Source organism: Oenanthe melanoleuca, chromosome 3 (assembly GCF_029582105.1).
Source record: "Oenanthe melanoleuca isolate GR-GAL-2019-014 chromosome 3, OMel1.0, whole genome shotgun sequence".
In the NCBI taxonomy this organism is placed as follows: Eukaryota; Metazoa; Chordata; class Aves; order Passeriformes; family Muscicapidae; genus Oenanthe; species Oenanthe melanoleuca.
In genome coordinates, this window is record NC_079336.1 from 66,702,213 (window position 1) to 66,727,696 (window position 25,484).

The 25,484-nt window shown below is 40.5% G+C and overlaps 2 protein-coding genes across 7 annotated transcripts in view; both read right to left on the minus strand.

Moving 5' to 3' along the window:
- Positions 1–25,419, minus strand: part of TBCE (tubulin folding cofactor E) — a 48,843-nt gene extending 23,424 nt beyond the window's left edge. Inside the window, exon 1 of one of the 3 annotated variants that reach the window (XM_056488216.1) lies at positions 25,216–25,419. The gene's annotated coding sequence lies outside the window, so the exon portion shown is untranslated. Of the gene's footprint in view, positions 1–159; positions 201–1,591; positions 3,265–25,215 lie in introns of those variants that run through there. The other 2 variants (XM_056488214.1, XM_056488215.1) reach the window with 2 other exon arrangements.
- GGPS1 (geranylgeranyl diphosphate synthase 1) lies at positions 5,501–25,410 on the minus strand. 4 transcript variants are annotated; one of them, XM_056488218.1, is made up of 4 exons: positions 25,216–25,410; positions 20,707–20,799; positions 12,054–12,124; positions 5,501–8,395 (listed from the first exon to the last, which is right to left on the minus strand). In XM_056488218.1, the coding sequence occupies exons 2-4, from the start codon at positions 20,771–20,773 to the stop codon at positions 7,634–7,636; spliced, it is 900 nt and encodes a 299-aa protein (XP_056344193.1). In that variant the 5' UTR covers positions 20,774–20,799; positions 25,216–25,410; the 3' UTR covers positions 5,501–7,633. The 4 variants fall into 4 exon arrangements, with proteins under 4 accessions (XP_056344193.1, XP_056344194.1, XP_056344195.1 ...); XM_056488219.1 differs by lacking the exon at positions 25,216–25,410 and adding an exon at positions 24,649–25,033; XM_056488220.1 differs by lacking the exon at positions 20,707–20,799 and having other exon boundaries at positions 25,216–25,408.
- Positions 25,420–25,484: the final 65 nt, after the last annotated feature.

Sequence of the window (25,484 nt, forward strand, 5' to 3'; positions counted from 1 at the left end):
GGAAGCCGCTGCTCTCACAACGCCCCTGCCTTGAGCTGCAACTTTGCCGTCCGCCTGCAGGCCGGACTCCCTCCCGGCGCCACCCCGTGCCGCTCCCACACGCCGAGCCGCCCCCCGCTTTCCGAGCAGCCCCGGCCCCAATACGCGCAGCTCACGCACCGGCGGGGCCGCTCGCTGCCGCACTTCCGCTCCGCCCCGCCCTGCGCGGCTCTCGGAGAGCTCCGATTGGCCGGGAGCCCCGGGGCAGCCCTGCCCCGGCCCGCTATTGGCCCACCCCACCCGCTATCCTGCTCAAGGCACCGCCCTCAGGGGCAAATCGGCCCGGGCGCCGCCGCCGTGGAGCTTCCTGGGTAATGCCGTCCATCGAGGTGGCCCTGCCTAGCGGGCTTGCCGGCCCGGGACTACAGCTCCCAGAATGCCGCGGGGCGAGAGGCGGGCGCTCTGATTGGGCCAGACGGGCCCACGGGGCGGTGGCGGGGTGTCCCGCCCGTGCCCGGGAATTGCGCCTCTCTGGGAGTAGCCGCAGACTTGCGGCGGGGTGTGAGGAGAGGAAAGATGCCGCGGGGAAGCGCTGCCGTGCTGTAAAGTAGCGCACGGTGGGCAAAGCGCTGCGGCGCCGGTGAACCGACACCGAACGAGAGAGGGCTCTTAGTCCGTAATCAAGGCTGGGGCGCTCTCCCGGGAGCGGCGGCTGAGGAGAACGTGGGCTCTCCCTGAGCAGTAGAGCTCCCCCGGAGCATCCCCCGCGCCAGGGGAACTCCCAAACAGTTGGATTCCCCTGTACGCTGACAGTTGTTGCTGCACTTATTTCAACATTCAGTATTGGGGGAAAATAATCTCCCATGGGGAATTCAGGGAAGACTTGTAATAATTAGCGGGGAAAAAAAAAATAAATAAAATCGAAGTGTCCTCTATATGTAGATTAACAGCAAAAAATGAAAGACCTGACTGTGTTCTAGTACCAGTTGGTGAGAAAAAGAAACTGAGTAAGAGCTCTTCAGCTTGACAGAGATAGGTATGGCAAGATCGAATAGCTGTGGTTATAAAAATCAAAGTATCCCAATCGATGTTTTTCACATTTAAAAATCTTTTATGTTTCATAGTTCAATGTCTCATGACAGCTTAGTACATACAGTATCATCTGAATGTTAGCACCACCAAGACTGGAACAATCATGACAGTAAATAATCAAGCAGCTCTTTCAGTCTTATGGCTCCATAACATTAAATCTGTCTGTTCTTCTGGCAGGCAGCATATTAGTACTCTCTCCTGAGTCCATGATACTGGCTACAGAAATCAGGTATGGGTATCCAGTAACACTAGCACATTCCAATCAAAATAATCTGGATAATGTGTATATTCTTTAGCATGCTAATAGCTTGCATCTTCAAGAAACAGGCTTTGAAGGAGAATTTACTGTCTTGCATAAAGCAGCTGCTCCCCAAGGGGACAATCTAGCAAAAAACTCTGTGCCTTTATTTCATAGTCCTCCTTTGCCATAGGTAATGTGTTATTTGAGGCCAGTTAGTAGAACTGGAGGGAAAAATAGATACCCTGGTCCTTCTTCCACATTTTGCTGGTGCTGTCTCACCTGGGTTCCTAAGCCCCTCATCTCCCACAGAGGGCACTCTTGGAGCAATCTGTTCCAGTTTCAAGCCATGTAGCTGAAACTACATGGACAGTGGTACAAGTGATAGCAGCAAGCTCTATTGCTCTCCACTGTTCCTCTCCTCCACTGTTTGCAAGGTCAAAGCTGAAAGCATCCTCCACTTTGTGTACTGCCTGACAGGAAAGGCACTGAAAACAAGAAAACACTTTTTGTGATCTTTCTGATTCCAGTTTTGTCCCTAGTTTGACAGGTAATCCAGTCGTTCTCAGAATCTACATGCATGCTGTCAAATTTATGTATTCAGTATTTCTAAAATGATAATAGCATAACTTACTGCTTATTCTTTCTATTTCTTTGCACTTCCTGTTTCAATGTTGTAATCAACAAACAGCCATAGTTCATGATCTGTATTTGACAAGGAACAAGACAGTCCCATTGCCAATGAAACAACTAGACTAATTTCACATTTTCACCTCATTACCTCAAATCAAAACTTCAGCACTTATGTAAAAATGGATTTAGCTTCCGAATTTATTGAACTTTCATGCTGGTTGGTGTAAAAGGTAAGAGATTAGGTTTATTGCACAATTTTTACATTTCTGTGAATAGCAATGAGAATTCACCTGTATGGCTTTTACTTTGACCTGTACATCCCATCCCAAAAAGAAAGCAGAGTTAGCTACAGGTTCTTCAGTCAAAACTACAGAAAAATTGTTGGAGTTAGTTCTATGCTACATATATTAACTCTGCAACTACAGGAAATTCTACTTTTGAATAAATTTGGGATTTTTTCCTTGCAAACCCTTTTTCCCCTCCAATCTGTTCACACATGCTTGGTTTTAGTAACTTCAGTCAGTGAAAGGTCATGCCTCCCTCAACCAACAGAAGTTATCTGTGTAATAACACAGATCACAGGAAAATAGAGTTTTTAAGTATTTCAAAATACATAAATAAAATGCATGCATTTGCCATTTTACAGACCTCAGTAATTACTGAGTGATTAAGTAACTCACACTATATGCTCTAGAAATAACAACTCAAACATTATGAAGAGGGTGAAAATGACCTACTGTGCTCAAGAGATGAAACAGCTGCTTAACTGTCAGCATGTAATTTATATACCAATGAATATAGCATTTTCCTGGAGTTCAAAAGCAGAAAATTATCCATTATTTCCCTTCATCTCAGCGTTAGTCTTCTACACAAATTCATGTCAGTTTTTGCAGTGCTTTCCCTGGAAGTGTCACATTAGGCCTTCCTGGTGTATCTCCCATGGTTCTCTATGCTGTACTAAACAGAGATGATCAGTAAATACCTTTTCAGTAGGTTAATTGAGAACTCACTTGTTCCACAGGGTACAGGTCAGGAACACTATCAGGGTTAATGTGGTTTAACCTGCATCTTTATTAGAAGTTTTGTGCTTTTCTCCTAATAAAGTTTAAACTCAACAAGGTGCCTCTGAAGTAATTTTAAAATTAGTGCTGCAGAAAAGGTTGAACACTGACGCTCAGCTATGATAAAACTTATCCAGGAAGGATGCTAATGTGAGGTAGCAATCAACTCAAATAGGCACATGGCAGATTATGTTTCCCTGACTTCAAGAAAGAAAAATTGTTAAGAGAAAAAAATACAGTAATGAAAACAATTTACTCTGTTTTATCTGTACCTTTAATCAAAATCTTTAGATGATGTATGCAAGTTACATAAATAAGTACCAGAATAAATAATTTTTTACTTAAGTGTCTCTCACAGTTTATTTGGAAAGCAAGAAGGGAAGCTCAGAGAAACTAAGCACACACTTTAGCTTTTCTTAACCAAGTCAAGTAAATACTGTAAAACAAGGCGAAATTACATGAGGCAGCCTCAGAAGGCAAAAATGAGTTCTTATTCTCTCAAATCCTTTCCCTGGCCTTTGTCCATCTGCCAGCTCTGACATTCATCAGGCTCTTGCTGAGTGGGATAATTCATTAACCTGGACAAAAATTAGCCTTTCTCCCTCAGGGCTAGTGAGTTAAGTTCATTCATAAAAAAGATCTAACAGGCATTACCACCAAAGCAAAATGGATCTTGAAAACAAACAGGTAGGGCAAGGAAAGTAGCTCAAGCTACATGAGACAAAAATAATTTATGGTCATATAAAACGTTACAGGTTTTAGCTTCCAGGAAAAAAAGATTCAGGAATTTCAAGGTTGCAAAAAATCCCAGATTAATCTTGGATTACTTTTGTGACAGTGAATGATGAGCCAAGATTCAACATTTCAAAAGAAGACCCAGACTATTATGTTTGTCCAGGATCAAAACTGAGTTTGATGGTATTATGTGTGCTTGGTATTAACAGCAGAATAGAAATACAGCTGAAAGAAGAATTACAGTAAAAGTACTGAGCAAATAATACAAAGAACTTAGCAAATACCAAGCCTGAAATGTAAAATGATTAAGACAAGACAAAGAAGAGCCGCAGATGCCCATATGGCTCTTGCACATGAATAAAAGCCTGGCCCAATTCAGTGATAAAAGCATATTAAAGTTCAAACCAGTTTTATATGAGAAGTGCAAACCTCTTCACAAACCCCACGTTTTTATACCTTGCTAACATTTTAACAATAATTGAGGAAAATAGTCACTAATATAGGAAATTTCCATAGCACATGCAGTCAGATTAGCAAAACTAACAAAAAAGCAGAAGCATAAACAAATGCTAGCAGTTTCTTTCTCATTAACATTTCTGTGTTGTATCAACAGCTGGCTGATACATACAAAGTTGCTCTGAGTGGGTAACTGAATGGCCTGAGGTCAAAAGGAGAGGAGAAAGCTATCTCCTCAAGAAGGTCTTGACAGGATGCAATTTTCATCATAATTGATGGGGTAGACATAAGCCTATGAAAAAGCAAACACAGATGTCCCACCCACTGGCTGGCTACTCTAAAACAGGTGACATCTTTCATTTACATCCAAGCAAGCAACAATCAGAAAACAGACTGAGGTAGTAGGGAATGCTCCAGACTGATGAGTATTTGCATTTCTCTCAATGTGAGCTGCAAGAACTAAACCCCCAAGAAGTGCACTGACAACCTGATCAAAGTAGAACTTGTTGGCAATGGTAGGAAGATAAGGGGAATGATTCTGGCTCAAAGAGACTGACATTGAAACCAGCATCCCCTTTGTTTCCCCATAGGCATCTCCACTTGCAACTCAGACTGCCACTCTACAACAGTGCATATTTTATGAAGATCAGGAAAAATCACTACTCCCTGTCTTGTGGGAGGCATAGCAACAGAGAGGGGCACTTAACTAATCTGCAGTCACAAGAACTCCCATGCTGCTTTAAAGAAGTGTTTTTCCTAACATTGCTTAATGTCAGGAGCCAGTATCAGTGATAACATTGGAGAATATTGATGAAAATGTACAGACTGATCTTATGGCAATAAATATAAAATCTACCTTGACTAATGGACATCATTACCACTGGCATTTAGTACTTAAAGTGCTCTACAGCTTAACAGATGAAGGGAAAATATCCCAGCCTCTTCTGACTCCTGAATACATCAAGAAAAGCTCTCACAATCCTATTTATCTTAACCAAAGTGAAGAGCAATAATACTCTACTTGTGGGCCTTTTCAGATACACCTTTAGCATATGCTTTGAATACCAGCATCAAATGCCTTCAAGGCAGAAGAGTAGGACAGAATTGCATGGCCTCTTGTAATCTGCTAAAAGAAAGCTGGACCAACTTCTCCCTTCTTACCCATTTGTGGTTTAAATGGTCTGCAACTGGAAAACATCCACATACCTACTCATAATGAAGGCACATGCTACAAGATATAGAATTAGAATAAATACTGGGGTGCATTACCAGAATGAAACAAAGGAGCCATGACATAGCAGAAATCTCAGATGGTATAAAAGCTTTATACAAAAAGTAAGAAAAGCTACTTCATTATGAAAGTTTGATTACACAGAACTGTTTACATCCAGCAACAGACCAGAAATGAAATGGCACTAAGTGCACTTTGCATTGTGTTGCAGTTACAATATTCTAACAGGCACAAGGATACATTTTACAGTAGACTAGGAGACTCTCATGATAACAATAATCTTTTCAGTGCTTTCTCCTATTCAACATTAACTGCAACAGTGCTTAGAAACTCCCAAGACATGGCACAAAATAAATGTAATTTGCTGCAGATAGTATTTTCACATAACACATTAAAAATTTACAGGCTTACTAAGCACTGCAAGTTATGAAAAAGGAATTACAATTCTCTTTCATTAACATTAAAGACACCTTTCACCAACTTTAAGCTATTCAGTCCCAGTAACCAGGTCCATTCAGTGAAAAGCCTATTATTCTGTGTCTAATCAGACAAAGATTTCTGCTCAGCATGCAGATAAAAGGGATAGGCTATCATCCATAACCACATAATATTTCAGACTGAAAGCAGTCATCCTCAATTTTGTCATGTTTGATCACTTTCAGGAAGGTATTAAGGCTGCCCAGGAAAGGCATTACAGCAATCTCCTTCAGTTAGTTTTCTCAGGGGGCTGAGATCATAGCTCTCCCTGTTTTCCAGGTACAGTAAATGAACACCTGCATAAAACTATCCTTTAGCCATCAGAAGACAACTACCTCTGTCCATTTCCGAGTATGCCTGAGCCAGCATCACAGCTTATAGCACCAGTCCTATCTTTGATCCAAACTACTACCTTGCTAGCCCAAAGCAAAGATTAAAATACCTGTGAGTACTAAGGGAACTGAACCTGATTAAAGCCAGCCCAGGCAAGAAAAAAACCAAACATCTCTGCTTACATATTATTAACACTTTTCTATATATTTATATATATGTATATTTATTTATTTATACTTATCCCAACCCCTAAATCTTGCTCTCTGTCCCAGTTCTATTTTGGTATTTTGATAATTTTAAAGCTCTATTTAAGCAATTAACAAAACTGAAGTGGTATTATAGCTTGTAAAACAAGATACTGTACTTTGTTTTAACAAAAAAATTACAGCTCTTGTCTCTTTGGAGAGATATAGAACATGCCTCCAGATAGCAATTCAGAACAGGAATGAAATATGAATTATGAATAAAGTCTTGGAGAAGCCCCTCAATTATAATCAGAGATTAAAGAGACCTGCACCAGTTATGGTGTCCTAAAGTTACCTGGTGTGAATCACTTTCCATTTCTAATAGCAGTTCATTATATTGCTATTTACAGTCACATATATGAGGTCTAATGCATAGATTTAAGTTTCTGGCTACAGAATGTCTGATAACTTCAAAATCTAAAACCAGGTGAGCAAAATTACTCACTGCAGAGCTGGAATCAGCAGCAAATTTACACTTCACTGATGTGATAAAATCTTTTCTCTAAGGTACTTCAAAATCTTTATGAAGTCACAATTTCAGACTGAGCATATCTTATTTGCATATGAAATAGTATCTTTCAAAATTCACATTCCCCTGAAAATATCCACAGAAGCTGGATAGGATATTCACCCTAGGACATAGTAAACTGATCCACCTGATCTTCAGAAGTCAAACTTAGAAATATCACACAACAGTTTCATGTGCATTGTGGTTGCAAGTACTTTTTTTTTTTTTTTAAACACAAATTTTGGCTTACAAAAGCACTGTTTAAAACGCATAATATACATGTCAACCTGATTTAATTTTACACAGAATTTCAACCAGAATCCTATCATAGACTGGTTAGGGGCATAAGTATTTTAGGTGTGAAATAATGCCTGTGATTGTGTCAAGACTATTACATTTAGACTCAAAACTTGCTTAGTTCTAGTACACCTGCTTTAACAAAAACAACTGTAAAGCAGTTACAGTTAAGACTTTACAGCTAATACGGTACATATTTCAAAACTCAATGACAAGTTATTTTTAACTGTTATTTCTGTAACACGGCTACAAGAGAATCTTTTTTCCTAAAACTGATTATCACACCTCTCCATCTGGTTATTTTCCCATTTTCAAAAGAGTTTTAATCCACACCTAGAAGTTGATTTTTTAATTTTCAGTTTCTCTGAACATTTTGCTCAGCTGTTGAACTAGTGCTACAAGCTCAGGGTTTCCCCCAAGTGATTCAATTTGTTTATAGGCTTCAGATTCAAGCTCTTTCAATGTATTCCGAGTGTACTCAAAGGAGCCAACATTTTCAAGGTAATGTACACAGTATTTTTTTATATCTATGTTCTCCGTCCTTTGACGTAAAATGTTTTGCACCTGAGTACTTTCAGGTCTTGACCAAATTGCATGAATGGTTGGGAATGAGAACTTGCCCTCAGTTAAGTCTTCACAAAAACTCTTGTTCTCACTATATTCTTTGGAGTGCAAGTTGGCGTAGTCATCTCTTATTTGGAAGAAGAGACCAAGTGTGTTAAGAAGTGGCTTTAAGTCTTTTTTATAATTTGAGAATAGCTGCATGAGGCCTACAGCTAATCCAAAGAGACCGCCTGTCTTTTGCAGTACCATGGCTTTATACTCAGCCTCTGTAGGACAGGTGTAAGTATCCCTCCAGTAAATATCCAAGCCTTGACCTTTATGGAGTTCCAAAAGTTGACGGGTAAAAACTTTAACAGCATCTGGATGATCAAGGGTTAAAACCTTCTCTAAGCCAAGAAAATAAACATAATTAGCACAGTTGATTACAGATGGAATTCCATAGATACTGTGTGCCACCGGAAAGCCCCGTCGTAGCTTTGAGTTATCTTCAATATCATCCACAAGTAGGCTTGCATTGTGCAACATCTCTGTCACTTCAATGATAACCTATTACAAGAAGAGAAAATTGTTTAAGTCTGTCACTGTAATTCAACTGTGTGTTTTACAATACTATATTTAAAATAGATGTTTTAAATAACTATATTCTCTATCACTGAGGTTTCTCTTTAGACAACTTGCCTTTACTGTTAGTAGATTTATGATTCTCTTCACCATCCAGTTTGCTGTAAATCCTGGATCACATAGTCTTATGTTTATGTTTTCAGATTCAAAGTTAACTTACTCCCTGAAGTGCTTCCACTTGCATACTCCTCTTCACAGTTCTAAAATAAGCCATTGTCTAGGAGTCATAGCATAACTGTTATTAGAAACATGACTAAGGGGAAATAAAATTAACACAGTGTTTTGAAACGTTTAGATTTACAAACCTGGAATCTCCCACAGTCAGTTCCTGAGAGTGTCAGGTACCATCCATTATCACATTTCTTTTGTGAACCATGTTTTGATAAGCAGAGAGCTCATCTTTCTTTTCCCACACTTTGTGTGGTTATATTCAGTACTGAGCTCTTAAAGAACAGACTATTCCCTCTGAAACATCATTTGGAAAATTCTTGGCAGAAAGATAACAGTCAGGACTTCTTTTGAGAAGCTTCCTACACACTGCTTGTTAGTAGGTAGACCAATACCACACACCACCTGAGGTGTGCAATAAACTGTTCACAACATCAGGCTTGTAGCTGTTTACATTTGAGAATGGAACCTTAACAACTTAACAAAAAAATGAAGAGTCTTAACACTATACACTGGTTTTATTCCACAGCTGCCACGCAAGCAGCAGGTATACTCAGCACCTGCTTAAACAGAAATAAATTTAAGCATGTAAAACTGCATACTGTATAAACTCACTGCAGAACACATCTGATTAAGATATGATTTTAAAGCTAATGAACCAATTACACTTGTTAGCTACAAACATTGCATTCAGTCAACATTCATCAAAACAACTGTTAAAAAATACTAAGACCACTAGAAAATGGCAGCAAATATCTAGTATTGTCCTATTTGGTAGGTGCTGTAGGACAAAATGAGGACTTTGCTTTAAGCATTTTCTTGAGCACCAAGCCACCTGGTGTTCAGTGAACATTGCCCCAAAGATTAAAACTCAAACCCCAGCAATTTAACCTCCTTTCCAAGATATGATTAGAAGAACAACCTACTTAAACACTCATGAAATAGGATAGCGTACTTACTGAAGGGAACTTGACACTTCTATTTGTTTGAATATACTTTTGGTCCATTATCTCGTTCTCAGAACTATCAGGAACATTTCCCTGAGTTCTGTGAATTCATTGGATAAGCCTATTCTAGTACTTCTCTTGCTAACCTATCTCATATCACTGTCAGTTTCATGACCTCTTGCAGCTTCCATACATAAGGTTTAAAGGAAACAGTGTTTCCTGACTCTGTTTCTATCAAATTATCTTGTGAAATTAAGACAGTGTCAAAAGTCCTTCAACGGTGAAGGAAAAGAGTGAAACAGTACAGATATTAGGAAAAGCTTATTTTAGAAGATATCAGGAAGTAGCCTGAGAAAATGAAAAGACTGGTCTCCATAATGGAAGCTGAAGATCCAGTACAGAGTGCTATATTTTCTTACAACCTACATCTATCTAATCAGTATCTGCTGCACTATCAGTCCAACACACAGGTTTCTTCCACCCCCTTATCTGCAATAGCTTTAAAATTTGCTTGACTCTTGCTAGGCCATTTCAGTGCCTTCTCAGAAAAAAGTTCACCTGACACAGTGCTCTCTAATTCAACAAATTGAAGTATCTCAGTGCAGCTCTAAATGGGAGCTAGAATTCAGTAAGAGTAGGGGGAAGAGGTCACCTGATTGGGGCACAGCAGTAGTTAACAGTAAAAAACTGCCAAGGAACAGTAGCCTCAATTGTATAATTTAAATAAATTATACAAAGACATACAATCTAAGGTAAGAAAAAAGTCCCAGAATGAGTGCCAGAATGCAGATTTTTAATAAAAGAAATACAAATACCTGGAAATTAATCAGGCTGTTAGACACAGGGGATATCTTATAAGGATTATGAGAGATGTCAAAGAGATTATCAGAGGTGGTCCTCCAGACTTTAACCATCTTCAGTTATTAAAATTAGTACAAAAAGGAGCAAAAGGTGTAATAATTGCATCACGATGAAGACTAAAAGATGACAGAGTCTTGTTTCCTCCTGCCATTACAAACAACTTAAGTAGTAAAGGAGATACTAAAGCATTGGTATTCTTCATAAAGATAATCAAAATGAGTGGTCCAAGTTTTCAATAGCAGTTACGTGATCCATCAGTTTAAAGCGATAGAACTGGTAACTTCTCTTCACGCAGAGGGACTGCAGATCTAGTTTACCATAGCACTAAGCAAAAATGGACCATACTGTCATGGGTACCCAGCAAAAGGGCAGGAGACAACAGTGAGATGGCAACATTAAAAAAACCCTAGTTGAATAGAACAGAAAGGTTTGTTATAATGAAAGGGGTTCAGCATGAGAAGACAGGCCCTGGGAAGCTACACAAACCACATCACCAGATTTTCAAAACTCAAAAGGGCCCCAGAAGCCTAAAGCAGCTACAGAGAAAGCTCTGCTTTAAGTACAGGGCTGTCCTAGATAATTCCAGAAGCTACTTCCAATCTGAATTCTGATCCATGATACTAGACTAAACCCTTACATACAATACACAGATTGCTATTATATGTTTTATTTGGATGTTTTTCTGAGTACAAAGGGCAAGATGTGTCTAGCTAAAAGACAGAATATATGTTGCTAGACAGTTACACAGACAGTCTGAAAATTAGAGGAGTTCCTAGATTATGAAATGCAGCCTCTTAAACCACTTAAATCATTTTGCTACTTGAGAGTTATGAACTACCACCCTTAAGCCACCCTAAAAACAGCTCCTTCACAAACTCTAAAGATACTTCTGCCAACAATTAATGAAATTAACAAAAGACCAGCTGGATGTCAAAAGCCACAACCAATGATATCATTATATTATATTGCCTTGGACAGAAAATATTTTGCATACTCTATGCAGTTTAGCAAAACTACAGTCTAGCCTAAAAAAGAAAATTTTTCATTTGAAAAATCACAACATATGAATACACAGCCATGCATCTTGCACACTTTGTCCAAGAGAAAAGGGAATGAGAAATCCTAGATAACACTTCTCATTAGAAGGTAAGCTAAACTATACGACACATCCCTCTCAGTTTTAGGTTTGTAGAGTTGATTTAATTGCTGTCTTCAATACTCTTGTATCAAAATCTCCAGATTTTATTTTCAAACACTGAATTTGTGAAGTCTACAAGCTAACTGTCTAGCTTTTTTAAGTCCTTAAAATCTCAGTATTAATAACTGAGTTATGTTAAGCAGGTAACAATGATAGCTGCTTATCTAAAACTTCAAGGGTTGAACGCACTTGGAAAGAAGTAACTATTCTAGCAAGACATGGAAGTAATTTCTTCAGTGTTGCATCACAGTAAAAGCTCTGCACTGAAATTGTTTCCATGAAAGTTCATGGTATGTCTAGAAATTAGTGCATTTAAGATTTCTGGTAATTTATGCCATGTAAGAGAATCATCTGTTACCAATGGTCTTGGAAGAGAGATAGCAACCTTCTAAAAGTAATTAGCCAGTACCTGTATTTTATCTTCCGGAACATTCAGCCAGTGATTAAAGGCCTGGGACAGTTTGGTTCTCACTTGCTTACCTACAATAAAAATATTATAGACAAGTATAAAAATAACAGTTTATTATTAGGCATAACAGTTTGTCTTAACTATAGCTGATTTGAGAACTGATTAAAAAAACTGATCAGTGTGATGATGCAAAAGTAGAAAGTTTATCAGTGCATGGCTTCTTTGCTCATGGAATAAACATCAATTAGCAGCAGTTTAAGTTTTAAACACTTCACAGGATTATGTAAAGGACATATTTACCAGTTACTATATTTAGTTTTCACAATTTAATTAGTAAGGGATCCTGACCATGTTGGTAGCCTGTATTGCAAGGCATGTTAATCTTAAGATTAAAAAGTTTAAATTATGACTCATTATTGGTTGAAAGTATGGGTATTTGTAGGATATTTATTTCTCTCAATTTTTAGGTCTTTCTCCTGTAGTATTATTCTTCACTTGCTACTGTAAATTTGTAAAACAGGAAAGTGACATTTCACATACTTACTAAATTACTCTAAACAAAAATCTGAACAGAACTTTCCAAGAATTCAGACATTTATCTTATACCCAATCTACTTTGTTGGAGCCAAGCAGTCACCCTGTTTCATAGGAATGAGAGACAACAATCAAATGACCAAGTTTAGTGTTAAAACAAATGGTTCTGTTCAATCCAGATACTTTCTACACGACAGAGTGAATTTCCATAGAAGTTCACTTTATGCCTATACATTAGTGATGTCCACTTTCTTCAGTAATTTGCTAGTTTTCATGTACAAATATCTATTCAGCATCTAGTCACGTTCAATATGAAATAAAGTCATCCTCCATCCACACTGAGGCAACTCTGCTCTGAGCCTTGAGAATCTCAGCTATGTATAATACCTTGAAATAACTGCAAGACAGGTTTAAAAAAAAAAACAGCTCTGCATATGTAGCTCACATAAACAAGCATTTGGAAAAAGCTATAAATAAACTTCAAAGCAGTGCAACATAGACACCCATGGAACCCATATTACTTGACTCAAGAAGTACTGAGACATAACTCAGATATTCTGCAATACTAGTCCTCATGTTGATAATTCCATCTTGCCCATAGCACCAAAGAAATGTCAACATTTGAATCTCTCCCCAAGGCTTCTCTGTGACTGTGTAACCAGCATATACAGAGCAGAATAATAAGCATGAGTATATTCACGTGCAGTGATAGACCCTGGAGAAACTGAACTGAGAATTTTTCTCCTTCTAATTAAGTCACCACCAGGTAAGCAACCGCTTTGTGGGTTGGGCTCTGTAGCAAGTGTGAAAACCTTCCTCCCAGGATCAGAGGTCTGCACTTTTTGTCTCAGTTCTCAATGATTTCCACTGCTTCCTGTCACCACCATCTTCTGGTTTTCACTAGACAAGATTAACAAAATGGTTCTCTTTTCCCCCCCCCCAGGAGCTCTGTCCTCTGCTTCTGCCACATGTGAACAGGCATTCTTACCTGGACATACACTGCCATTGGCTTGTTTTCCCCATTTCTGTTGTCTGTGCTCAGTTTTAAACACTAAGAGTTTTCTGCAGAAGGGAAGGATTGTTTTGTCTCTCCTTGAGAGTAACTGCTACAAATATCTGCCAAACTGTACAGCTAACCAGTTAAGGATTAACAAGTATTTCACCACGTTCATAAAGAAAACTGGTCAGAGATAATATTACATTAAGGAACTGTATCTTATCTGTAGCTGTTTATTCTCTTCTAAATTACATGGATACAGACAACACCTGCTTTTTTTAAAATCCTAGTCAGCTAATTCTGTTTTTCTGAATATGTTTCCTAGAAAATACTTAAAGAATGCTGAATGTTCAGCAACAAGTATTATTTCATCATGAGGAACTTGACTACTAGCACACACTCTAAATGGATTATAGCACACACAAAGGATTAAGCCACTTCAGTTCTTTAGTACAGACAGCATTTGAATTGTTAGACTTGTCTACCCTGACTAGCAAGGCTTCTTCTACACTGACTATCCAAGGAAAAAACACTACCTGCATAGTGAGACATTTATTTTTCCTTTTATAGATGCAGATTTGCTTGTCTTCTAAAGGAAGATTATTGCTACAGAATCAGATAAAATAGCACTTGTGAAGTCAATCTTACCTGGTCTATGTGATAATACAGCGATTTATGCCACACAATTTATGCCTACAGCCATATTGGGATAGCAAAAGACCAAACCCCTTCAGTACTGGTTTCTAAAGCCTGGATGTAGAAAACTCCATTCCTTGCCACACCTGTCCTCTCCCCAAAGTAGACAAGACAACAACACAGGGACACTAGGACAAAATTAAAAGGAACACTGCCAGAATGTTCCAGTTTCTTCGCTGCCACATTTCACTGCTCTGTTAATTATTCTAAGCAAGCTATTGTAAAATTGAAGAATAAAGGCCTACTATCCAAAATCAGAAGCTCTACCTACTGTAGAGAGCTATAATATTAGACATTAGTGCACCAAGCTTTTATCAAAGTTCTGCTAAATGCATTTGGTTTAGTCTGCCTAAGATCCCAAATGATTACCCAAATCAAACAGCAACTATGGAATGCTTTTCTCCTTAGTAATGCTGGGTGGAGAAGGTGAGAAAAATAGTCAGAAATTCCTTCTACAGCTAAGAAGGTTAAAGCTTTATCCTCAAAACAAATATTAAGTTAGATTAAAGATGTTGTACTGAGGACATTTCCTCCTTCTCTTCAGATGAGATGCTTCTCAACTAAAGCGGAAAAAAAGAAGGGACAAAAATCAGCCAGCTTACTCCTTACATACATAGTTGTTCTTGTGACAGGGCGCAGACCCAAAAACTACACACCTCCATTCTGGACAGGCTCCTGGCTAGTATTGCTTGACTCTTGCTGTAATAAAGTAACCACAAATTATGCCCTTAAGGCAGCACCCCACTTACAGAGAGGGTATACAAAAGGGCTAGAACAGCATGGGAAAGAGCAGAGAGACTATTAACTAGCCCCCATTACAGCTAATTCAAGTCATTAGCCCAGCAGAGAACACAGCTTTTTGCTAGGTTAGCTTTCTGCCAGCTTTATGTACTGAGTCAGCTTATGCAGTGGATCTGCCACAATCAGTACAGTCTGAGCAGGAGATGCTGAGGATCAGTGGAAGGGGCATTGCCCTTCTGGAGGAACAAAGCTCTTGTATTACCTCAGCTGCATTGTACATTTGCACGTTTAGCTGCATCCTCTGATGGATAAAAACTAAATAGATAAAGTCCCCAAGCAGACACAAGAACACTACAAACAGCAGAGGTGAACTGCTTGAAGACAAGCAGAGAGCAGGCACATACACTTTTAATCTGTGCAACCACGTGTGCCTGACAAAGGTCACTGACAGAATTCTCTAGCATAACTCCCTCTGCTCAAAATAGGGTTAACTAGTCCAGGGTTGTGATCCTGGTTTTGCCTTGCTCCTTCTCACAATCCTGAATGCCACTATCCCATAGTCACTGCAACTAAGGTTGCTCCCAGTCATAATGTCCTAAACAATTCTCTTTTTTTTTTAAGTTGAAGTCCAGCATTATGCCTTCCTGTACCAGCTCCCTGATCACTTGTGCTAGCAAGAGGTCACCAATTCATCCCAGAAACCTCCTGGACTGCCTGTGTCCTGCTGTGATGCTGCTTCTACCACACTGTGGGGTAACTGAAGTCCCTCATAAGAATTAGCAACTGTAAATATAAAGCATTTTGCAGTTGTCTGAAGGTCTCATCCTCTTCTTCCTGCTTAGGGAGTCTGTAGCATATGCCCACTATAATGCTTGCCCTCAAATCTTAACCATAAGCTCTCAACAGGCTCATCTGACAAAGGCAGAACTCCATGCAGTTCAACTGCTCTTCATGTAAATTGCAACGTCCATTCTTCGCTACCCCAGATTGCCTTCCAAGGCTACCCACATACATCCATTGCAGCACTCTAGTTGTGTGTTTATACCACAATAAAATTGTTGCCCTACAGTTGGATACCAAACTCTACCTCCTCCCTTTTACTCCCAATAATGTATGCATATGCATAAAGGCACTTCAGAGAAGCATCCAATCCTGCAGCTCCCCAGAAAAAGCAAGAGCTTCCCCTATCAAGTTCGGTTCATACTTCCTTGTAGGAGTGCTGGGATGATTTGCCTTCAGATCTGATCTGTAGATTACTAAGCGTCTGTTCAAATCAGCCTATACACTTTGTTTGCAAGTTCACTAATTCCTTACTTGATTGTGTGTATTCATCTGTTACCATCATTTCTACTTTTGTCCTGACTTGGATAGATGGATGCTATCTCCTCCTGTAGTCCTTGCTCTACAAGGGAGCTCAAGGCCTTAAGAGTCAAAGCTCTGCTATCAGCATGATCTGTACAACTAACTGTTGACAGGCAGTATCTATTTATTTCTCCTGACAGTGAGAAGGGGGTTGAGGATCATAGAGAAGATCTACCTGGCTTCCTGTGCCCTCGGCCTTCATTCCAAAGGCCGCATAGTCTTGCCTGATAAGCTTCATGCACCCCCTTGCTATATCCATTAGTGTTCAAGTAGAAGAGCTGTAAGGTTAAGTAATTTAAAGGTGAAACACACCTTGGTAGTCCCTCCCTCACATCCGTATCAGCGTATCCAGAAGCAGCAAACCTCCCTAACACAGAACCACATGTCGAAGCCTCTATTCCCTGCAGGAGTCAGTCTCTCCACTATCTGCTCAGTCTCACCACTTGCTGCTGCCCCAGGTGCTGTTCTGATGCTTAGTTGTATAAAACCATAGAATCATTAAGTTATAAAAGGCCTATAAAGAGCTTCCAGCCACGTGTCTTCTTTCAGTGCACTGAACCTATTTGGCAGTTGTACATCTGCTCAAGGAACAGAAATCTCTCTCCTACTGTCAGAGGCCACCAGCCTTTACCATTGCATCCATCTCCCAACCTGATATGCACAGACTATTTCTGCCCCCCGTCAATATACCTGGAGGTTTCAGATTCTTGTATCTGCAGAGTCTTGTAATTTCTGTTATTTCTGATGCTGTGCAAGCCTGCTGATCCCCCTTCCACTATTCCTTTGCTTGGTGATACAGGTTTTCCAAAACTACACACCTTTAGGAGCAGGGACATCATTTGTTCCAGATAACAGGTGCCCCCAGGCATCCCTGCAGCTCACAATCTAGAGAGGTGCAACCTCCCTCAGGAACCTGGCCCAAGCAGAGGTCTCTGATGTGCCAAATGTAGTTGTGTCAGTGGTAGGGATCATGGCCCATGGGGCTTAACTCCTTCACCAGGCTGATCAAGTTCAATTACCCAGCAGTAAAAGCTGAACAACAAAGCCAGTCTTGATTGTTTAGCTTGCTAAACAAGACCAGGAAAGACAGCAGCCAAGACCAGCAGGACAAGAATGGGAAGATGCACAGTCATGAATGGGATCAGAATCTGCCCCTTTCAACAGCAAGCTATTAACCATATCAGTTTTATGACAACTGAAATTCCATATACTCCTTAGTGCCGCAAAATCAGCTGCTGCTGTTAACTCAGACTCTCAAAAATAAAAGATTCACCATGTGTGTGAACCAAGCCATTTTTGAGACAAACCACAACAGACTCTATGAAACTCAGTCTTGCACTTTATGATACTAAGTGGCAGAATACTACATTTAGCAGAACACTGCTAGAAACTAGTATGGCAATGTTCCACTATAAAGAAGTTACTGTTTCAGAATCTATGTTCTTCTCCCATGTAATAATTTCTGCTCAAGAAGGAATAAACATTAATTACCATACTAAACATTAATTACAATATTAGCACTTAAAATAGCACCATCCTAAAAAAACCCTTGCGCTCAGTAGCTTCCCTATCCTAGTGCTGTTTGAAGTCAAAGAAATAAACAAGGTTACTTTAAGTATCACTCCAAAACTGTTATTATTCAAAGTCTTATTTCAGCAAAGGGAAGCAGAGCAATCAATTTCTTCTACTGCGCAGTTAATCCTTAGCAGTTATAAAAAAAAAAAAAAATCTGTGTTCTTACACTATTGGCAACATTAGCAGGCTTTTCCCCCTCCCTGCTACCAACCTTAATACAGTTATGCAATCCCTTTTTATGCAAACAAACTTTGATATCTATCAAAATTCATTCAACCATATGTTACTAAACTGCTTGGAGAGTTTAACTAGTCTTAGAAGATAAGGAACTAGACTACTGTAGAGCCATAGTGTACATATTTGACACTCAGCCAAGCTTTCGGCAAAGTCCCTCAGAGCTCAAACTGATCCAACAGGGAAACAGCTTCTTGTCCCTATTGTTGCGCTTGCTCACTAACAAGATGAGAGATTACCCAGGCAAGTTTTTAACAGGTTAGGTGATTGATACTACCTAATAATTTGATTAGCAAGCTGAGAACTGGCACAAGTTAAGCAGGGGGAAAATACCGCCAGAAGCTAAGAGGATGGAACAAAACTGCCATTTTCAGCAAAAGCCTATTGGATTAGCTCAGGCATCTAATTTGAGCTCCACTCTAGGAAGAAACAGCATCTATAAGCCTATTTTTTCCACTCTTCCTGAGTACTGCTACTCATACTGACTCCAAGATTCACACATGTAACTGGCTCCTACTGATCTGTACTTGGCATAGCTGACCTTAGGCAAAGCCAGTTTTTCAAACACAGGAAACACTGTTTATTCATGATTGTGAACCCTCACTGCTTCACCTGTTACTCAGTACAAGCTTCCCACAGGTACACCATTTTCACCTGCTTAGTTTAAGGGAATTAAATTAACAAGAAGTCAACACGGTAAAGTGGACTATCAGATTTATGATATTTTAGCAGGACAGAATATAAAACACCTTACTGCCAGCAAGTGTAGTGTTACATAAGCCACCAGTAGAGTTATTATAGTTGAACTCACAAAGCAAAGGAATTTAGCCACAGGAATCAAGGTGGGAAGGTTAAACATGTATTCTAGATGCATCATTTACAGTGAAAGCTAACTGAACAGCTATTAGTCAAGTACTTTTGCCTGTAGATGATTTTTTGGGCACATTTGGGTGCTGTATATTTCCCACTAGGAAAAGCTTTTCTTCCCGGTATCTATGCTAGCGTTAGAAAAAATAGCAGCTAAAGATGCAGAGGTGTTACAACATCCCTTGGTTAATGAGATAACCTAAGCAAATAAAAAGCAGACTTAAAGATGATGTTCAAGGAAAGCAAATTTCTTCAGTACCAGGGCTTAGAGAGCTCTCTGTAATATCACAGACTCATTCTCAAGGTAGTTCTCTAGAAAGACCATCAACCAGTTCACCATAGCCAAATGGAATACCCATGAGGAAATGGGAAACAAGCCTTCTGGCATTAAAAATGCATGCAACTGCCAAATTCTTTCCTTTTCTTAGTTTTCAACTCGGTGCTAACTGCCAAGTCAAATGAAATCACTAATGCTGGCAATAAAATCCTGGATATTTGTGGAGGTTAATAATGGAATTCATTAAACACAGGTATAATGAATTAGGACTCAGAGGACCCACCCTACTGATAAACAGCTCTTGCTGCAGATGGGCAAAAGCCACTTAGTACTGTGCCTATGATTTATAGTGCAACTTGTCTAGGCAGAAGGTCTTCTACCCTGGTCAGAGATATTTTTGATCAGAAATATTTCCTTAATATTTATCCAAATTTTGTATCTTCTTTAACTCCTTCAGCATGCAATATAAACTGGACAGAGGGCAACCAGGCAATTATGCAGTAATCCCAATTACAAGGTTGTTCTGACGCTATTTTTACAAAATTAGTCACTTTGATAGTCTGTATGGTCTTTCACTTTAGGTGTACAAATGAAAGTCACAGAAATCTGATTGTTTAGTCAAAGAAGCTTCCACGGGGCATATCCATACAGCAGTTTGCTTTCAAACTGCCTCCTGAATTCTACTATACTGTTCGAGACTGAAAACTTCACATGGAATGTATTGCTGGCAACCTGATACTAGACAAGGACTGGTTGAATCTCTGACAGGTAAAAGCAAGCCATGAATACAGACAGCTGAAACAGGCCAGAAAAGCACCTGCCTCTATACACGCCAAGGAGAATAAATTACACTAGAGGAATAGGCTAATAACCATCCCCCCACCCAAAAAAAATCCAAATCAAAACCAAACCAAACAAACAAACAAAAAAAACCCTCAAACAACACCCCTCCCCCCTCAACCAAAACAAAAAACCCCACCAAGTTCAGTACAGCAAGCAACCAAAGAAGATTTGTCAGCCCTGAGTTTAAAACCAGGATCAAGTCTTTAGTACTTGCTCTTACCAGTTTTTAAAAACAGCAAGTCAGCCTCTGGAGAACAGATGCAGTATTACTTACGACAATTGCAATATCAATACAGCAATATTACTACAGACACAAGACCTATTGTACCAGTCTCACAAAAAAAAAAGTGATTCCATAAGAAGAAGAAAAGAACAAGTAAAAGTGAAACACTTAAAAGTGTTACTTTTTATTATTCTTAAATCCACAAACCAAGAATGGAAAAACTTCTTGCCTTATATTACCCAAGACACAAGTTGCTGTAAAACAAATTTTGATATTTAAAAGAACACAGTACAGAGAAACTTGCCTGGTAGTTGAAGCAAATACTGGTATGGCTCTAGGATTTTTTTAGATGTTTCATCCATCCCATCCATTTCTTTATTTCCTAAGACGTAGCTCACTGTTAAAGAAAGTGTTATTAACACTATTTAGATTAAAAAATATGGAAGTAAACAGTAGATGAATACAACTAAAATGTCAGCTGATTTACAGGTTAGGTACAAATATTCCAATTTTGTGCATGACACCTTCAGTATATGAAAGGTTTCTAGATGTCATTTACCAAGAAACCATTCATCACACAATACACACTAAATACAGTTTTCTTTAATTATTAATGAAGTTTAAGACAACTCCTAGACTTTTACTTTTTAGTATGGAGTAGATTGCTTAGATGAAGTATTCACAGCAATGAAGCCCCACTGCAAGTCTTTAAAGACACTCATACAAAACCCCACATGACTAATCTGATTAGACATCCCTAAATGCAGTCTCCATACATTAGACATTCCAAAAGTGTAAATGTGTAAGAGCAGAAAATACACCTCAGATCAAGGCAACCTAAAGAAGTAGAATACTAGCTTCAGTCTTTTGATATAATTCCTCAATCTTTTGCTATAAGTCAAAATACCATTTTCCTACTACTGTTCAAGCATACAGAGCTCTACACACTTTCCCATACATGGTAAATGTAACAGACTCTTATGATTAATCTTTTAGGACCCAGGGCTTACAGAACTCAGCAATTTTCTATTGATTAGCTTCAATTCACATACTTTTGGTCATCTCCATCTGCATTTTTTTCCAGACTGTCTCCTGTGATAGATTTTCTATTCTTTCACCTCTAGCCTTCCTTGCTACACTGCAGATGCAGCAACTCAAAACAATTCTTCTCATGTAATTTTAAGACAGGAATTGCAGCAGTAGCATACTACTACATGTCTCATGCTACTTCAGCATCACTTCTCAGATACTTTGCTAGTGCCTGCAAAGGATTTATTTCTTTCCTCCTGGATCAATTGAATAGCTATGTAAATTAATGTCACAATTTTGGCTAGAATAGAGCTAATTTTCTTCCTAGAAGCTGGTACAGTGCTGTGCTTCACACTCTGTGTGAGAATACTGTTGATAACACACTAATGTTTTGGCTTTTGCTAAGTAATGCTCATCCTAAGTGAAGGAGTTTTCGGTTTCCCAAGCTCTGCCAGGGAGCAGGTGCACAAGAAGCTGGAAGAGCACAGCTCAATCAGATCCTGTCTATTCCCATTCGCACGGTTTACACCCACAAGTATTTATAGCAGTCTGTACTCGGGGAACTGATCTGTGTTAATAATTTTCCTAGTTTAGGTTTAGATCAATTCCTTTATTTGCTTCACTGTGTGTGTTCATCAAATGTATTGGCACTTCAGGGGCTATTTAGAGAAAGGCTATTTATCCAAATATAGCTGTCAACAAAATGTTCAAAAAGATTCACCTTTTGGGAAAACTTTGCATAGTTTCTTGGTAGTGATGCTGTGATAAGAAGTACAGCCTTTCCATCCTATCCATGATGCGCCAGCACAACTAGCAGCGAGGCCACACACTAATGAAAATCAGATTTGACACCCTTGACTCCCTATTCTGCTGCCAGCTTGTTGCTGTAGCTGAAGTGCTTTCACCCAGCACTGCCACTGAGTCAGCTGTCAAACTGTACCCTCACATACAAAGAGTAAGTCTCAAAGGACTTCAGCGAGGAGGTAAAATCCAAGATTTTTAGAGTCTATCCCCAGATGTTTTAAGCAGAAAGAATCTGGTCGAGATAGATATAAGGATATACTACCAACCTAACAACTCCCCTGTGACTACTATTTGTCAAAAAGCTACACAGGCTGTGATAGAATTGAAAGTGCACATCTATTCAGCTAGGCTGAGATGTTAGGATTGGAAGTGCTCTCCTATAAAAGTTTTTGCTTAGAAATAAATATTAAAACTCTTCCACTTCCCTCAGGGAATTCTACTAATCTGTAAGGCAGTAAGCCAATATTCAGGATCCCCACCTAACTTGAAATTCATTAGTATTGTACAGCATCAACCTAAATATTTGCATCTTTCTGCACAAAGCTAATAGGAGTTCACCTGAAATACTGCTTATTAGAAGAAAATTAGTCAGGTACTTCTGCCACAAGTGCAGAGATTCTTAATTACTTCCTCCTTTTAATAAAAACAAGGCAAAATAGAAAAACGATCTCATGAACAAAAGTAACTTAAGTCAATACAATTGAAATTACTACTATTCTATTATTAAATGAAATTTTAAGTAAATCTCCACCAAAGAAAAAAAAAGTCTGATTATTCATCAGAGAGCTACACATTTAACGCACCCCACTGGAACATAAACAGTGAACAGACACTCCCCAAAACGTATATAGAAAGGGACACTTGATAAACAAACATGTAAATGAAATTCTTTACAAAAGCCTCTAAGCAAAAATACCCTGATACCAGACGAGTAATATTACTGCTCTTTGCACAAAATTAGCACATAGGGCACAGTTGGGAAATGCTTGGTATTAAGGGTTTGCTGCCGAGGTGACTGACCAATTTGTTCCAGAAGTTACACTCTTGCACAGAGAAAGTTCTCAGTGATTTCAAGTCACCGTCTCCCAATAAAAAGTAAAAGCCAGCAATTAAACAATAAATGAAAGAGAATGCAAAGCTTTCTGTTAGTGAAAGTGCAAGAATTGATCACACCTATGCTTAGTCATAAGATTAAAGCAGTTAAGGTCATTTTACCTTGTGAACCAACACATAAGCTTGCTTTATTTCAATCCATGTGCATCACAAAGTTAATCTTCCAGTTATTTCTCAGTATCTTCACACAGGCATAAAGAACAGCCACACACAACAGCAAGCCCACACAGCTGCCTTTTGGACTGCATCAAACCTTATCTCTGGTGACCTATTTGAAAACACACCTGACACTAGGATAAGATGGTAACGTGGGCCTCCGTAAAGTGGAACTACCCTAAAACTATACTTGAAGCTGTGATCTGTGTCTAGGAGTTTCCTAGAGAGGATGAAAGTTGATGACGATTAATTCTAGGTCAAGTGTCAAGAAAAAGTTTCCCTTTGGAACTCTGCAAAACAACTTCTCACGCTATCCTGTTCCATCTCACTCTGCAGAATCTTCTTCCCCTCCTCCCAAATAGGGGGAATGTAATAGTCTGAAATATAGGCTAAATATTCAGATGGGATTTTAAAAAGTATCATCATATCAGGGGCTGCACTCATAGGGCAGTTATAGAGAAAATAAAAGACAACTACCAAAGAAGCAGTATAAAATGAATCATTCATAAAGTTCTCAAATCAGCTCCACCACAGAACTTAGTGCACTGAGACACTGGCTTAGTTGTAACCAGTGGGGGAGGAAGAAGCCCCAGATAGGGGGAGCAGGTACGAGCGAGAAGGAAAGTTTCAAAAGGAATACACAGAAAACATAGTGAATTATGTATCGTTTCAAACACAGACTAACAAAAGTCTTAATCCAAATGTAACTGGGACACTAGTCCACATTCCCATTCTAATTAGCAGAGTTGTTTTTATAACCCCTCCTAGGCTGACACCGAAAACACCTCGCATTGAAGCTGCGGGCAGGAAAGCTTCCCGCAGGTGGAAGGGCAGTCACAGACCACACAATTCCCCCAAAAAAGCAGCTAAGTAAACAATAGCTTTCCATAGCCCCTACTCCAACACCAGCGACACAACGGCATGAGCATACTGCTCCTGAGACCGTGGTTCCATTTTAAATGGGCTTTCCGGGAAAAACTGAGCACGCTGTTCTCTGCAGAAGCCAGAGAACAATACCTGGGCTGCCCAAGTCCCCGCAGGCGGACGGGGAGGGTCTGCGAGCTGCGGGCTGACCCGAAGACAAGATGAGTCGGCAAAACCCGCGACTGCAGCTGGAGAGCTGCGTTACGCGGTTAAAACTCACATTTCACAGAGAACACGAAGTTGCTGCAGCCCTGTCTGCAGCTGCCAAACTTCCGCCACAGCCAGACCGAGGGAAACAAGGTTCATTTTTTTCGGAGTTCAACACGACAGGCGCAGCCTCCTCAGCTGCCTCCAGAACTCCAGGAGGAGCAGGCCCAGCTCTTCAGCGCCATTTTAGGAGACCGGGAGTCGAGGACGCATCGCTCCCCCCACCCGTCGTCCACCCCCATTTTCTGATCGGCGCTGTCGGGCTCAGCCGCCAGGGAGGGCCGGGAAGCGCCGCCCGCCGCCAGCCCAGCGCAGCCCCGGCCCCGGAGCGCTCTGCCAGTCACTCTGCCCGCCCCGGAGACCGCCAGCACCGCCCAGCACTACCGGCGGCCCCCTCTCCCCGGCCCCTTCCCGGGCAGCCTACAAGCCCCTCCTGGGCGGGGCGGGGCGGCCGCAGGACCCGCTCCCCGCAGCCGGGCTCGGACCGGCCCCTCCAAGCGGGGCGCCCCCTCTATGTCCGCCGCCCGGAGCCCAGTTCACCCCCCCAGCCACAGCCAGCTAACAGGGCAGGCGACCTCACCTTGCCTCACCGCCACCGTCGTCTCCTCCTCCGTCGACAGCCGGAGCCGCGCCCCCGAGCAGCCGCCGCTCCGGGAGTGGCGGCGCTGGCGGCGGCAGAGCCCAGAGCGGGAGCACCGCCCCCCTCCTTCCTTCCGCCCCGCCGGGCGCCACCTTCCCCTCCTGGGGGGAAAATGCGCCACCGAGCGCCCCCCGCGCACGCGCAGGCCCCGCCCCCTCGGCTCGTTAGCATTCTTTAGAGGGCCCCGCCCCCCGCGCGCGGTGCTCTCC